Source organism: Phalangium opilio, unplaced genomic scaffold, assembly GCF_054372755.1.
Source record: "Phalangium opilio isolate 3A_F unplaced genomic scaffold, DU_Popi_V2 ptg000031l_1, whole genome shotgun sequence".
In the NCBI taxonomy this organism is placed as follows: Eukaryota; Metazoa; Arthropoda; class Arachnida; order Opiliones; family Phalangiidae; genus Phalangium; species Phalangium opilio.
This window is the reverse complement of record NW_028324158.1, coordinates 1,015,024-1,029,318: the sequence shown is the minus strand read 5'-3', so window position 1 is coordinate 1,029,318 and position 14,295 is coordinate 1,015,024. Positions and strand designations below refer to the sequence as shown.

The window sequence follows — 14,295 nt, the reverse complement described above, 5'->3', positions numbered from 1 at the left end:
TTTGAAAGTCAATGAAGCTAAACATAAATATTTTGGAAAAGGCGTACCATAGTTAAATGATTTATAAAATATTACTAACCTAACTTAACCAACCCAAACCTAACCTAATATAACAGTAATGTTTTGAAAAAGGCATATTATTTGAGAAGTCATTGAAGCTATAAAACATCAATATTTTGGAAAAGGCGTAACATGGTTAAATGATTTATAAAATATTACTAACCTAACTTAACCAAACCAAACCTAACCTAGCATAACAGTAATGTTTTGGAAAAGGCATATTATTTGAAAGTCAATGAAGCTAAACATAAATATTTTGGAAAAGGCGTAGCATAGTTAAATGATTTATAAAATATTATTAACCTAACTTAACCAAACCAAGCCTAACATAACATAACATAACAGTAATGTTTTGGAAAAGGCATATTATTTGAGAAGACCATGAAGCTAAACATGAATATTTTGGAAAAGGCGTACATTAGTTAAATGATTTATAAAATATTACTAACCTAACTTAACCAACCGAAACCTAACCTAACATAACAATATTGTTTTGGAAAAGGCATATTACTTTAGAAGTCAATGAAGCTAAACATCAATATTTTGGAAAAGGGCTACCATAGTTAAATGATTTATAAAATATTATTAACCTAACTTAACCAAACCAAACCTAACCTAACATAACATAACAGTAATTGTTTGGAAAAGGCATATTATTTGAGAAGTCAATGAAGCTAAACAAGAATATTTTGGAAAAGGTGTACCATAGTTAAATGATTTATAAAATATTACTAACCTAACTTAACCAACCCAAACCTAACGTAACATAACAGTAATGTTTTGGAAAAGGCATATTATTTGAGAAGTCAATGAAGCTAAACATGAATATTTTGGAAAAGGCGTACCATTGTTAAATGATTTATAAAATAATACTAACCTAACTTAACCAACCCAAACCTAACCTAACATAACAGTAATGTTTTGGAAAAGGCATATTATTTGAGAAGTCAATGAAACTAAACATCAATATTTTGGAAAAGGCGTACAATAGTTAAATGATTTATAAAATATTACTAACCTAACCTAACCTAACCAATCTTACAATTTCCTTCTCGCGGTTTGAACCCGAGCCTCTGAATTAAAAGCCTGATATTCTACCATGCTGCTGCGGTGATTCGAAATCCTCACAGACATTTAATTAACTAATTCTTTCAAATAAATTCTCATTCAGCAGAAGCCCGCCATTGGGCTGGAAATTTAAATATATTCTCCATAAAAAACCAAAAAGCGGTTTTGGTCGAATGGGATTCGGACCTGGATGTTGGGTCATTCCACACCGATTCGAACGACCATGTTACCATGGGTCGGCCGATCTTAATGAAATTTTAACCACGTTAATTATCAACTATTTGCTGGTAAAAGCCCAAATTTTAGCCCAAAATATTAATTAGAACCAAAAGAAGAGGCTTTTGAAAAAAGTCACGTTTTTAGTGTGCGCCATGACCATATTCGTACCCCTAAGTATAATATTGAATAACGTTTTTCCATTTTGATCAAACTTTGTAATATTTTCAGATAAAAGGGTAACATAACCAGTAGATTTTAATAGTGCTAACGATATATCTCTAACTTGAACGGTTCTCTCGCAAATGCGGATCCATTTCAAAATTTCGAAGAGCGGGCCGGGGTCTACTTTGAAGCAAAACTCTACAAAGGGGTTAACTTCGATTTTTATTTTTTACATCTAGGCTTTACCGTGGTACCAAATTTGTTTGTGATATTTTGGATCTAAGGCACAAAAAACGTAAAAAACCAAATTTCAAGAAAAACACATTTTTAGGCAAAAATAATTTTTTAATGCGCGAGGAAAACCATTATTTAGCTATAGATAATACTTGTGCATTGTCTAGGAATATTTAGGGAAATTGTCAATTCCCAAAATATGCCTAGACAATTTACTTTGTCGCTCTTCAAAAACCTGCTAAAGGAAGTCATTTTCTTCTTTTATGGCTTCCGTCACTGAGGCCACATACACGTCATTATCGTATTTGGCTGTAACGAACTCTACAACAGAAATATCATCAAAAGTGATTGTATTCACGTTGGCATCAACAGAAATATCATCAGATGTAATTGTATTCACGTTGGCATCAACAGAAATATCATCAAATGTAATTGTATTCACGTTGGCATCAACAGAAATATCATCAAATGTAATTGTATTCACGTTGGCATCAACAGAAATATCATCAAATGTAATTGCATTCACGTTGGCAGCAACAGAAATATCATCAAATGTAATTGCATTCACGTTGGCATCAACAGAAATATCATCAGATGTAATTGTATTCACGTTGGCATCAACAGAAATATCATCAAATGTAATTGTATTCACGTTGGCATCAACAGAAATATCATCAAATGTAATTGTATTCACGTTGGCATCAACAGAAATATCATCAAATGTAATTGTATTCACGTTGGCATCAACAGAAATATCATCAAATGTAATTGTATTCACGTTGGCATCAACAGAAATATCATCAAATGTAATTGTATTCACGTTGGCATCAACAGAAATATCATCAAATGTAATTGCATTCACGTTGGCAGCAACAGAAATATCATCAAATGTAATTGCATTCACGTTGGCATCAACAGAAATATCAAATGTAATTGCATTCACGTTGGCATCAACAGAAATATCATCAAATGTAATTGTATTCACGTTGGCATCAACAGAAATATCATCAAATGTAATTGCATTCACGTTGGCATCAACAGAAATATCATCAGATGTAATTGTATTCACGTTGGCATCAACAGAAATATCATCAAATGTAATTGTATTCACGTTGGCATCAACAGAAATATCATCAAATGTAATTGTATTCACGTTGGCATCAACAGAAATATCATCAAATGTAATTGTATTCACGTTGGCATCAACAGAAATATCATCAAGTATAATTGTATTCACGTTGGCATCAACAGAAATATCATCAAGTGGAATTGAAATCACGTTGGTATCAACATCCTGATCTATTGCGACCATTGTGCTGAACGAATCTCGTGAAAGTCTGTACATTTGTAATTCACTGTGTGGTGTGGGAATGAAAATATGGTGGCTTCGAGGGCCAATGACAGTATTAGCCCTGGAAAGATGTTCAAGAGATAGTTGATGAAAATTAATATCCTCTTTCGAAATAGAAAAAAAAATTAGTACTAGAATCCTTTTTGTTGGCCATTCAGAATTGTTAAGGCTTAAATATTTGATAATTTTCGATGTTTTGCAAGGAAGCACGACATAACAATACCGTCACAGGGGCTTTTCTGCGGCTGATCAAAATCCGAATAGTGGAAACCTAAAACTAGCAGATTTTTTGCATTTTTGAAATTGCGAAGCATCTACATCGCTAAAACAGTGTAGATGTGTGAAGTGTGGTAAAACTACCTTAATGTATGATCTTATGAACTTAATGAAACAGTTAAAGGTAGAAGCTTGTATTGTCATTGGCCCTCGAAGCCACCATAATTTCATTCCCACATCACACAGAGAATTACAAATGTACAGACTTGCACGAGATTCGTTCAGCACAAATGTTATGGTCGCAATAGATCAGGATGTTGATACCAACGTGAATACAATTATATTTGATGATATTTCTGTTGATGCCAACGTGAATACAATTATATTTGATGATATTTCTGTTGATGCCAACGTGAATACAATTATGTTTGATGATATTTCTGTTGATGCCAACGTGAATACAATTATATTTGATGATATTTCTGTTGATGCCAACGTGAATACAATTACTTTAGATGATATTTCTGTTGTAGAGTTCGTAACAGCCAAATACGATAAAGACGTGTATGTGGCCTCAGTGATGGAAGCCATAAAAGAAGAAAATGACTTCCTTTGGCAGGGTTTTTGAAGAGCGACAAAGTTAAATCGGAACTTTCTAGCCATATTTAGGTAAATTGACAATTCCCAAAATATGCCTAGACAATGCACATAAGTATTATTTATAGCTAAATAATGGTTTTCCTAGTGCATTAAAATAAAATACTTTTGCCAAAAAATGTGTTTTTCTTGAAATTTGGTTTTTAACGTTTTTTGTGCCTTAGAACAAAAATATCAAAAACAAATTTGGTATCAAGTTAAAGCCTAGATATAGGACTATAGATTCCTTATAAAAAATAAAAAAATCGAAGTTAACCCCTTTGTAGAGTTTTGCTTCAAAGTTGACCCCCCGATCTTTTTTGAAATTTATCCGTATTTGCGAGAAAACCGTTCAAGTTAGAGACATATCGTTATCACTATTGAAATCTACTGCTTATATTACCCTTTATCTGAAATTATTATAAAGTTTGATCAAAATGGGAAAAAGTTATTCAATATTATGCTTAGGGGTACGAATATGGTCATGGCGCACACCTAAAAACGTCACTTTTTTTCAAAAGCCTCTACTTTTAGTTCTCATTAATATTTTGGGCTAAAATTTGAGCTTTCACCATCAAATAGTTGATAAAGAACGTGGTTAAAATTTCATTAATATCGGCCGACCCATGGTAGAAAGTGAAACATTTTGAACGTTTTCCACAATTTGTTATTATGACCGGGGGTACTCTGTTTTGGGGGTATGTAGTCCGTATGCCATAGGGAATAGCGAACATTCTCAGGGCAGTAAAATGGAAAACGCTAATAGGTATTTCAGCTTTCAAATAGGCATTGGCCAAGTATGAGCTTACCTCGACAGATTCGGCGCTGAAGAGAATAACCAAAGGTTGAAATAGAATCCAGACGAGGACGACGCCTTCTTTCAGGAAGAGATGACAAAGGCCATCGTAAATTTGCACCATCACTGCAACAAGTTACATTCTCATAAACTAAGAATAGGAAATAAAATAATAAAGCTCGAGTATAACGTTCAATTTCCACTAAGGTTTTAAAAAGTTTTAAATATTTAAAAATGTGAAAATTATAACCGCAAGAAATGGATTCTGTCATTTAAAATGTAAAATAATTAATATAGCCTTGTTTTTCTGTTTCGTACTTAAATTAAGGAGTCATCCGTAAAACACTACAATTATAACTTGAAAACGTTGGCCTGAAAAGCTAAACCTTCATAATGCAAATAGAGACGTTAAATATTAAATATTGAATTATTCAAGCGTTTTTAAGACAACTCGATTGATCTGTATACACTATCCTCTCGATACACCTAAACATTATTCTGAGTTATCCAGGGCGATTAAACCAATAATCACGGCAATCGAATTGCTGTCGTGACCCTTCGTTTCAGTAGAGCACCTAATATTGTTCTTTCAGGCATTTTTGAAAATTTTCGCATAAATTTATTAAATTAGAGTTTGTAAAACTAAAAAAAAATATCGTTCAATTACTTCACCTTCAAATCGTTGGAGGCAGCCATTTTTTATGGAAACCTCTTTTTGTCATTTACAATTCAATATTGCTATGGCAAAAACAGGGGTATCGTTCCTTTCAACCGAATTCCCAATGGACCGAAATCCCATTCGACCGAATATCCCGCAATGATTTTAGATTTCCAGCCCAATGGCTATATTCCCGATGGACCGAAATCCCAATCGTCCGAATATGCCTCTAAAAAATACATGAATATAACTTGAAACACTGTAGCCGTCAGCGATTCGGTGGTGTAGTGGATACGATGTTGGACTGCGAAGCGATAGTTTGTTGGTTCGAAGCTCCGAAAGGTATGTTAATAATATTAAAAGTACATGTTTCGTGATACTAATTAAAACGCTCACTTTCATTCCTTTCAAGGCAAGAGATATATAGAATTAATAAACAAATTGTGCTTAAAATGAAGTACAGTCTTAATGGTAGTTCCATCAATGTCTTTAAATTTTAAATTAAAATTTTAATATTTTGGTTTCGGGTGGGTTGGGTTAGGTTAGGTTAGGTTAGGTTAGGTTAGGTTAAGTTAGGTTAGCATAGGTTAGGTTAGGTTAGCATAGGTTAGGTTAGGTTAGGTTAGGTTAAGTTAGGTTAGCATAGGTTAGGCTAGGTTAGCATAGGTTAGGTTAGGTTAGTTTAGCTTAGGTTAGTTTAGGTTTGGTTTGGTTTGGTTCCAATAAATCGTTGACACCTTTTCCAAAATATGCTCCTTTTAATTAGCTACCACCTTTTCCAAAATATTCTCCTTTAATTAGCTACCACCTTTTCCAAAACATTCTCCTATTAATTAGCTGCCACCTTTTCCAAAATATTCTCCTATTAATTAGCTGCAACCATTTCCAAAACATTCTCCTACTAATTAGCTGCCACATTTTCCAAAATATTCTCCTTTTAATTAGCTACCACCTTTTCTAAAATATTCTCCTATTAATTAGCTGCCACCTTTTCCAAAAGATTTTCCTATTAATTAGCTGCCACCTTTTCCAAAATATTCTCCTATTAATTAGCTGCCACCTTTTCCAAAATATTCTCCATTTAATTATCTGACATCTTTTCCAAAATTTTTCTATTATTGCTAATAAATTGTTCGTGGTAAGAGGCGGGCTTTTAATACTCATATAAATAATCTTTTTACCTCCAAACAAGGTTGGGTTGGGTTAGGTTAGGTTAGGTTACGTTTGGTTAGGTTAGGTTAGGTTAGGTTAGGCTAGGGTAGGTGAGGTTCGCCGTAATTAAAACGTAGTTAAAATAAGTGCAGTAATATATTTTCAACTCACATTTATTTTAACAATAATAAGTTGTGAAATTAAAAATATATTTAATGCAAAACCACACAGTATGTCTTCTGCCAGTTCAATAGAATTTCGGTCCAATTGGACTATAATAAAACCGCACCTTTGGCTACGTTCGGTCGAATGGGACCCCCCAAAAAAAACCCTTCTGTCGAATGGGAATTCGGTTCAATGGGACCAAAGCAAAAACAGGAGGAACGGTAAGTGCGAAAGCTACTGTAGGAGTAATCCAATAAGATAAAAAAATAAGAAACGTCTTGACATCTAAAGAACCCCATGTAGAGCGAGATTCTATGCCCTTATCCTCTTTTACCCCACACATCACAGTATAGGGCAGAAGGCTTTTTACCCATTCCAAGGCGGGGTATGAGTTATGGTGAGACAGATAACGTAATGAAACAAAATTTAGCGAATTTCCGTGAATTGATACGCGGTCCAGAAGCTGCGAATATCTTTGCTCCGATTTGCGAATAATTTTGCTCGGATTTGCAAATACTTTTATTCCGGCTTGCAAATATTTTTTTTCCAATTTGCGAACTGATAGAACTATGAACTAGTGTAACAATGAACAGTCGTCCTTGACAGTCGTCACTTGGACAGTTAAAAATTATGTCTGGTTACATGGTATTTCAAATCTTCACGGGCCGTAGTTTGAAATTTGTATAAATATTTTCATTTTGACACAATTCATACTCACTGGTGAGTGGCTTAATATGGGGTGCTGGAGTGTCTCCAAAAAACGGATGGATTCTTGAGTTCGGTAACTTCATCAATTTGTCGACGTAACGCTTATACTTGAATGCGTAGAATAACAGTGTGAACAATGATACCAGTGTGAGCGTTCCCAACACTGAATATCTATCCGTGATTAAATACTCCATGCTCTCTGAAAATAATAGAATTTGGGAAATACTAATATTACCTTCACTTATTTTCCATGATAATGCAATTTTCACAAATAATTCACTGATAGAATGATTGGTAAGCTGTTGCGCTTAAAAATAATAATTAAACCAAGCGTTCTGAAAAAGTCTTTAAGCTAATTCTCGTATTAGTTAATAAAGATTCATGGATTGTTAGCTCGATTCTACAACAAATCCGATCGGTTTGCAGCCGAAAGTATCGTGGGTGTTTCCGAAGTAGTATAAGTAAGGAATCCCCATGATGCTCCGCTTACATCTTCGTAAGCAGGCACCACTGTTCTAAGCCGCTTCGTTATGGACAATTCTAAATTCTATACGTTTAACAGATTTGATTAGAGGAAATTGTACGTCTACGCACCCAAAGCACCTTCGCGGCGATATGGCACCGATTTCACGCACTTGAATAAACAAAGTCAGAAACAACATTATTTTAACGACAAACATACTATGGAATAGACAATAGTAAACGAATGAAAACGATCAATTTTCTTAAGGGGAAAGTGAAATGACCAAAAAAAACCATATTTTGATAAATTCGGAATAATGAAAGAAAATCAAAATCATTAACAAAGCTTACCAAAAATATACAGACGTTGTCGTTCTAAGCCCAAATCAATTTTGTTTAAAAGAAAGCAGCATCTAAATAAGAATCTTTAACGAAGTAGCGTGAGCTACCAGTAGATAGCGAACTTCTTGTTCTGATAGATAATCTTGCTGTATTTGGTTAATGGTAGATAAAATGAAGAAACAAGCGTTGTTTACTAAAATGAGTGTTTGGCTTAGAATGTCTACTTTGAAACTTTGTTAATGATTATCGTTCTGTTGTGAAGTTATTTCATTAGTCTCTTAATAGATTATTCCTTTAAAGAGTTAAAACGCCCAAAAATGCGAAGGTTCTTTTTCGAGAGTAGACATCCGATACAAAATATTCGGAGGCCTAATAGTGCTAATTTGTTCGAGTATTTTCGGAACTCTGGCCAAGGCGCGACTTCAAGGAAAAGGCGGCTTGTCAATACCGGCGGATTGTATTAGCACTGAGATGAGAGATCGCAAAAAATTTCCGACTCAAATAGGCCTATCCGAAAGTTTTCAGTATTTCAGGCCATAAGCTGTAAATGCTAACAGCTTGTAGTTTTAAGGTTATATTTTTAAATATATTTTTGTGTACACTAGCTAAACTACCCAGCTGCGTTGCTCGGTAGTTTTAAATGAATGGAAACCGGGAACTGGTTACTGTACACTAAACCCTAAATTGTCATGCCCGGTCTTTTAAGGGAGTAAAGAGAATTCCACTTACTTTGATAATTTATAGACCCATTTGCACACACTTTCCACAGCCGAAAATAAACTTTCACACGAAAATAAAAAGTCAAAGTTGATCACTTCTAGTTTAGAGATAGTATTTTTTAAACTGATTATTTTAGTCCGCGTTTCGACTCGATTCTAATCATTTGTGGAGAAAATTATACTCTCTCTCCCTCTGTTTGGGGAGATTAGGGAGTGAGAGGCATTTTAAAGCCATATTCACACTAACTAGGGTTACCGGTTCGAAGCGATTCCAAATTGTGAACTAAAGTGATAATCGAGAAACTAATTTCAAACCCGGTTTCTTGACATTGCTTCGCAAGGCTAGTTTCTATATTAATGAATTGCTCGGCTATTTATTGCTGACCTTGTGTTTAAGGTTTTAGAAACGGGGCATAGTTTCCTGTCTCCTGTGTCTTTGAGCCCACCCCAGTAAAAACTCTGCATGAGGTTTTTTTAGAAACGAGCCTATTTTGAAATATAAAATACAATCAAATGATACTTATTTAGGGGTTAATAATAAAGGGGAAATGTTACGGGTCTAGAATCGGTTGTTTATAACAGGCTTCATGGTCAGGGGTTTGACTAGTGTTTCTGATATCAACCGTGAGGTTTAGTCAAATTCGGCTACGAATTGTGCCTCTGCCTTAACGAACTAGCTTTGTCTCAAATAGACATATATTAGATATTTTCTTCTAATTCTTCTATTTCTACTAATTTAAGAGTATTTTTTATACAGGATGAGATGATTTTAATACACCTGGGATGAGGGGTAGTCTTAAGGACTGATCTTATGGATATTTCCACCTCAAATAAGACTAGCGACAGCCTTAGCATAAGAGCACTAACGAAGCATTAATAATTAATCCATGAATAGACAACTCTAATAGAGAAGTCTTTTAACGATTTAGGTGTAAATCGACTCACCGAGGCTGATTAAATCGCTTCAAACAGGGACTTGGCAATTCGGGCAACATGGAAGGAAGGTTTCTTGACGTAGTATTGTCAAGTCCGTACTTGTATCAAAGATCGTTTGCAAAACTAATTGTGAAAATAAGTTCTGAACCGTTTCTTGTGTAAGTGTGAATATTGCTTTAATTTAGGGAACGAGGAAACGAACGGGATTTATTACAAAATATTTTTTCCTCGTATTTAAGAAACTAGTTTTTTTTTCGTCGACTAAATAGTTTTTGAAATTACATAACCTCTACTTAATCTAGAGCCATACAGTTTTACTTCTTGAAATTAATAACCGGTTCCATTACCCAGCTTCTTTATCTGAGACTTTACGTTGACATAAATATGGTAATATCTCTGCATTTTATATCAGTATTTTAAAATAATTTTTTTTTTCAGTCAAATGGTATATATATATATCGCGATTTGACTGAAAAAAAAACTATTTTAAAATACTGATATAAAATGCAGAGATACTATACCGTTGTAGGCATACTTCTACACACTTTATACCCTTCTGCTGAGTAAAGGTAAAACGTATTTAGATCAAAAGCTATTGAAATTATCTAATTGTTCACAACAAGCTGGCTACTCGGCTTAAACTATTTTTCTACACTGTTGTATATTTTCTTGTTTTAGGGGCCAATGTTTGGGGGACCATATCTCCGAAATAAATGTTGGGTTCTTTAATACTTTCCACTGAGTTAGGTCCAATAAACACGTTTCATTTTTCTTGATGGACTTTTCAAAACACCCCGTATATACAGTGTGGAAAAGATCAGACCAACACCTTCCTTTGTGGACAAACCCCAATACTGCCAACGGATGACGTTATTTTATTAAAGTATACAGGCATAGACATTAGAACACTATTAAGATCCTAGACAAACTATTGCGACTCTTTGCGAGGGGGGTCTCGCGACATTCTGTTACGAAAATTTCCATCCCACCCCTTCGCGTGTGTGATAGGGTTTTTGATACGTGGCGCCCCTATCGGCGAGCGAAGGAGCTATTCAATTTGAACAAAAAATAAATACCGTAATGTTTCATCTTGCAAATATTTTAATTCTCTGTTAATAAACATCTCTTTATTTTACAAACACTTTTCCTTCCATTAATTAATACGGAAATTAATAAAAATTAATAAAATATAAAACGTCCCCGGCGGGATTCGAACCCACGTTGTCTCCCTCCCAAGTACTGACCGCGCTCGAAGCTGCTTAACTTCGAGTGTTAACATGGGGTTTGTAATCTTTTAGTTTACCTCGCCGCATGTAGATGGCGCTACAAGCAACTCACCCTATCACACACCCGAAGGGGCGCTTCCATTGAACCCGAATCACGATTCACGAATCAAAGCTGAAAATTCAACTGTTCCTCTTGTACCTCTATGTATACAGGGTGTAAATAAATGTTTGGAATTCATGTTTTACTTTATGCAAGTGGAAAGGTACAATAGGAATATTTGAGAATACGCCTAAATGCAACAAAATACTTTCAAGCTCAGTACTATGATTAGTCTTAGAACTTAGGTTTAAAATTACAACCTCTAATCTACCCAAGTATGTGCTTGAAATTAGTGGTCAATCCACCCACCATTATTGTCACGTAATGTAGGTTCCAAGGTGTTTTTACCAAGTTATTTGTTTCCAGCTTTTTTTCAGTTTATCACCCGCTTCGTTTAGATGACAAAATCCGACAAGCTCGCCAGTGTTAGCCTTGTATACCAAATCTTCCTTAATTTTCATTTCGTTAATGATAATGGAAATATACTTCTTATGTTCTTCTTAATTTCTTAAATCCAATCTTTGCCCGCATTTCTTTAATTACGTCAAGGGAAAATCCACTTGTTCCCGAAAAGGCTCCAAGGTACGGGTACAAAGTTCCTCGGGCTGATAAAACAAAAACTTCCCTAAATACGCAGATGGTGATTTACTCCGAAGATACACGCACCATTTTATTATCGCCGGGTTCCACTTCTTTGGTCTTGTATTCTTAGAAGAAACAACATCCATTTGTTGTTTCATCATTATAAGTTTGAAATTTTCTTTGCTTATAAAGGGATTCTCATCCAAAGTTTCGCCGAAAATCTGTTAATCTATTTCTTACAATTTCTTTTTTACATTATCGAGGTGTTTTTCAAGTTTCCTCTCTAAAGCCTGTATTTTCCTTTTCAATTTTCGGATTTCTTTTCGATTTTCCTTCAGAAGTTGATATTTCTACTCATTAGTTATCGATTTACAACGTTTAATTGTTCTTGTTTCAACAACTACATTTTTCCGTTTAAATCGTTTTGACAATATTCTTCTCAACCCGTTACATTTTTTGCACCGAGATGATATTCCTTTAGCTACGTAAATAAATTCACATTCTGTGGAATGTAGCGAATTGGTGAAACTATTCTGGGACCCTTTATTTCCTTTCTCAAGATCAATCAATTCTTTATCCGGAATGCCACCACAAAGTGAACAGGAATCAAGAAACGTTAAAAATGTTAAAAGCTCTTCGAAATTGTTAATAATCTTATAGGATTTTTCAGATTTCCAAATATCATTAGTTTCTCTAATCAAATTGCCGAGCGCTTCTACTTTGACTTCAAATATGGAGTTCATTTTAACACAAACGGAAACAATTTTTCCATAACTCGTGGCTTTGTTGAAAACCAAGGAATCATAATTTTTGACAACACCCCACATTAATTGCTTTTCCAAATTTTGAACTTGGTATAGCAAAAATTTTAACATTACATCATTCAAATTTCCTAGCTTCCGCTGAATGTGTGTAATATTTGTTGACGATTCACTGTTCCTGGTTTTATTATTATCAGGTATTACTAGCTCCGTAACTTCAGCCTGGTGAACTTCTTGGACTCCCATGCCTTGTATGGATTCGTGACCAAGTAAACCAGGTGAAATTGTTCTGGCCTCCTTTGTCGTAATAATAGACAATGTAGTTATTTTAATAACCAAAAACAAAGCTATAGATTATCCAAGAGCTTTTGATAATACTCACATTAACAATCCTTCCATATGGAAAAGGATCTGGGTTTCGATCTGTAGGTCCCTGACCATCCTCAAAATGGTAATTGCAAATATAATGGTGACCCTTTATCTGATCCACATTATTTAAATCCTCTCTTCCTATCGCTATTAACCACTTTTTACATTTTTCTAGTTTAGTTTTGGGCTTTGGGAAAGGGTAAAATGTTGCCCCTTGAACAACAGAGGGATCCAAATTTCTCGAATTATTGCGACAGCCACGGTAACAACAATACTTTATTATAACCATATTTTTCTGTGAGTATTGAGAAGTTAAAAAATAAAACACTGGAAAGGGTCAGTAGATTAAAAACAAGAACGAAATTTGATAATTAACGAGGCACTGTAAGCACGCACGATGCGGCGCGACTCACGAGCAGGGATGGGAGTCACGACTCACGAGTTACTACGAGCAAGGCTTATCTAGGGAGCCTTGCTACGAGTAATACGAGTATCACAATCCCGCCCTTAACCTAAGCCTCGGCCGTAAAAAAGTAAACAAATTCTCAGATTTTTTTCTCTCTCGGTTCAGTCGGTTGCGCCGATTGCGGATATGCGCCACGCTTTTAGTGAGAGCGACTGGGACATTGCATTCGGGAGTACAACTAGTATTTCCACTAACACGGTTTAAATTTATAAATTGAGTCGGCATTGAACGGGCATTCACTAAATTACCGCCAACTTGGAATCTGCCGAAAAGTGCCGAAAGTAAAAAACTCAACAATAGTACTTTTTCCACTATGCGTCGTCTGCTAGAAAACACCCTTCGGCTAGATTGACTTGGCTTTCGACTTAGGCGGTAAAATAGAGTAGTAATTCGGCAAATCAAAAGACTAGGCCGTAAAATCCAAAAAACCATGATTAAAGCTAAATAACGATTTCATTCGAATATAATAACGAAAGACCATTTAAATACGTTTAAATATTACAAATCAAAGTAATTAAAACGTTTTCTCTCAAGAAAAAGCCTGCGAAATAGTGGCGGTACAGTAGTGTGTTTATTTTCGGCATTTTACGAAACCAAAAAAAATGCTAATTAACGACTTAAACAAGTTTAAATTAATCTTATAATGCTCTTTCAAAATTTTCGGACATTTAAACTTCACTTAAGTGGTAAAACTATACTTAAAATCCACTAAAATTTTCCATTGTCTAACGCAATGCCATTTAAACACGTTTAAATAATACTAATCAACGTAAATTCGAACGTTAACTCTCATAAAATAACAGCGCGAAAACTTAGCGGTAAAATTGTCTCTTCACTTTTGGCATTTTCCAAAAGAAAGAAAGGAAAAACACTAATTAAAACTTTTATTGGTTCTATCCAACCATTT

General features: G+C 34.7%; 1 protein-coding gene across 5 annotated transcripts in view; it reads right to left on the bottom strand.

The window, feature by feature from the left end:
* LOC149687026 (cytochrome P450 4V2-like) overlaps nt 1-13,695 on the bottom strand; it is a 43,823-nt gene extending 30,128 nt beyond the window's left edge. Inside the window, exons 1-4 of one of the 5 annotated variants that reach the window (XM_089869539.1) lie at nt 12,936-13,695; nt 8,239-12,850; nt 7,436-7,624; nt 4,756-4,868 (exon numbers count right to left, since the gene is read on the bottom strand). In XM_089869539.1, coding sequence (XP_089725665.1) covers nt 4,756-4,868; nt 7,436-7,619 — 297 coding nt within the window. In that variant the 5' untranslated portion in view covers nt 7,620-7,624; nt 8,239-12,850; nt 12,936-13,695. Of the gene's footprint in view, nt 1-4,755; nt 4,869-7,435; nt 7,625-8,019; nt 8,205-8,238; nt 12,851-12,935 lie in introns of those variants that run through there. The other 4 variants (XM_089869535.1, XM_089869536.1, XM_089869537.1 and 1 more) reach the window with 4 other exon arrangements.
* Nucleotides 13,696-14,295: the final 600 nt, after the last annotated feature.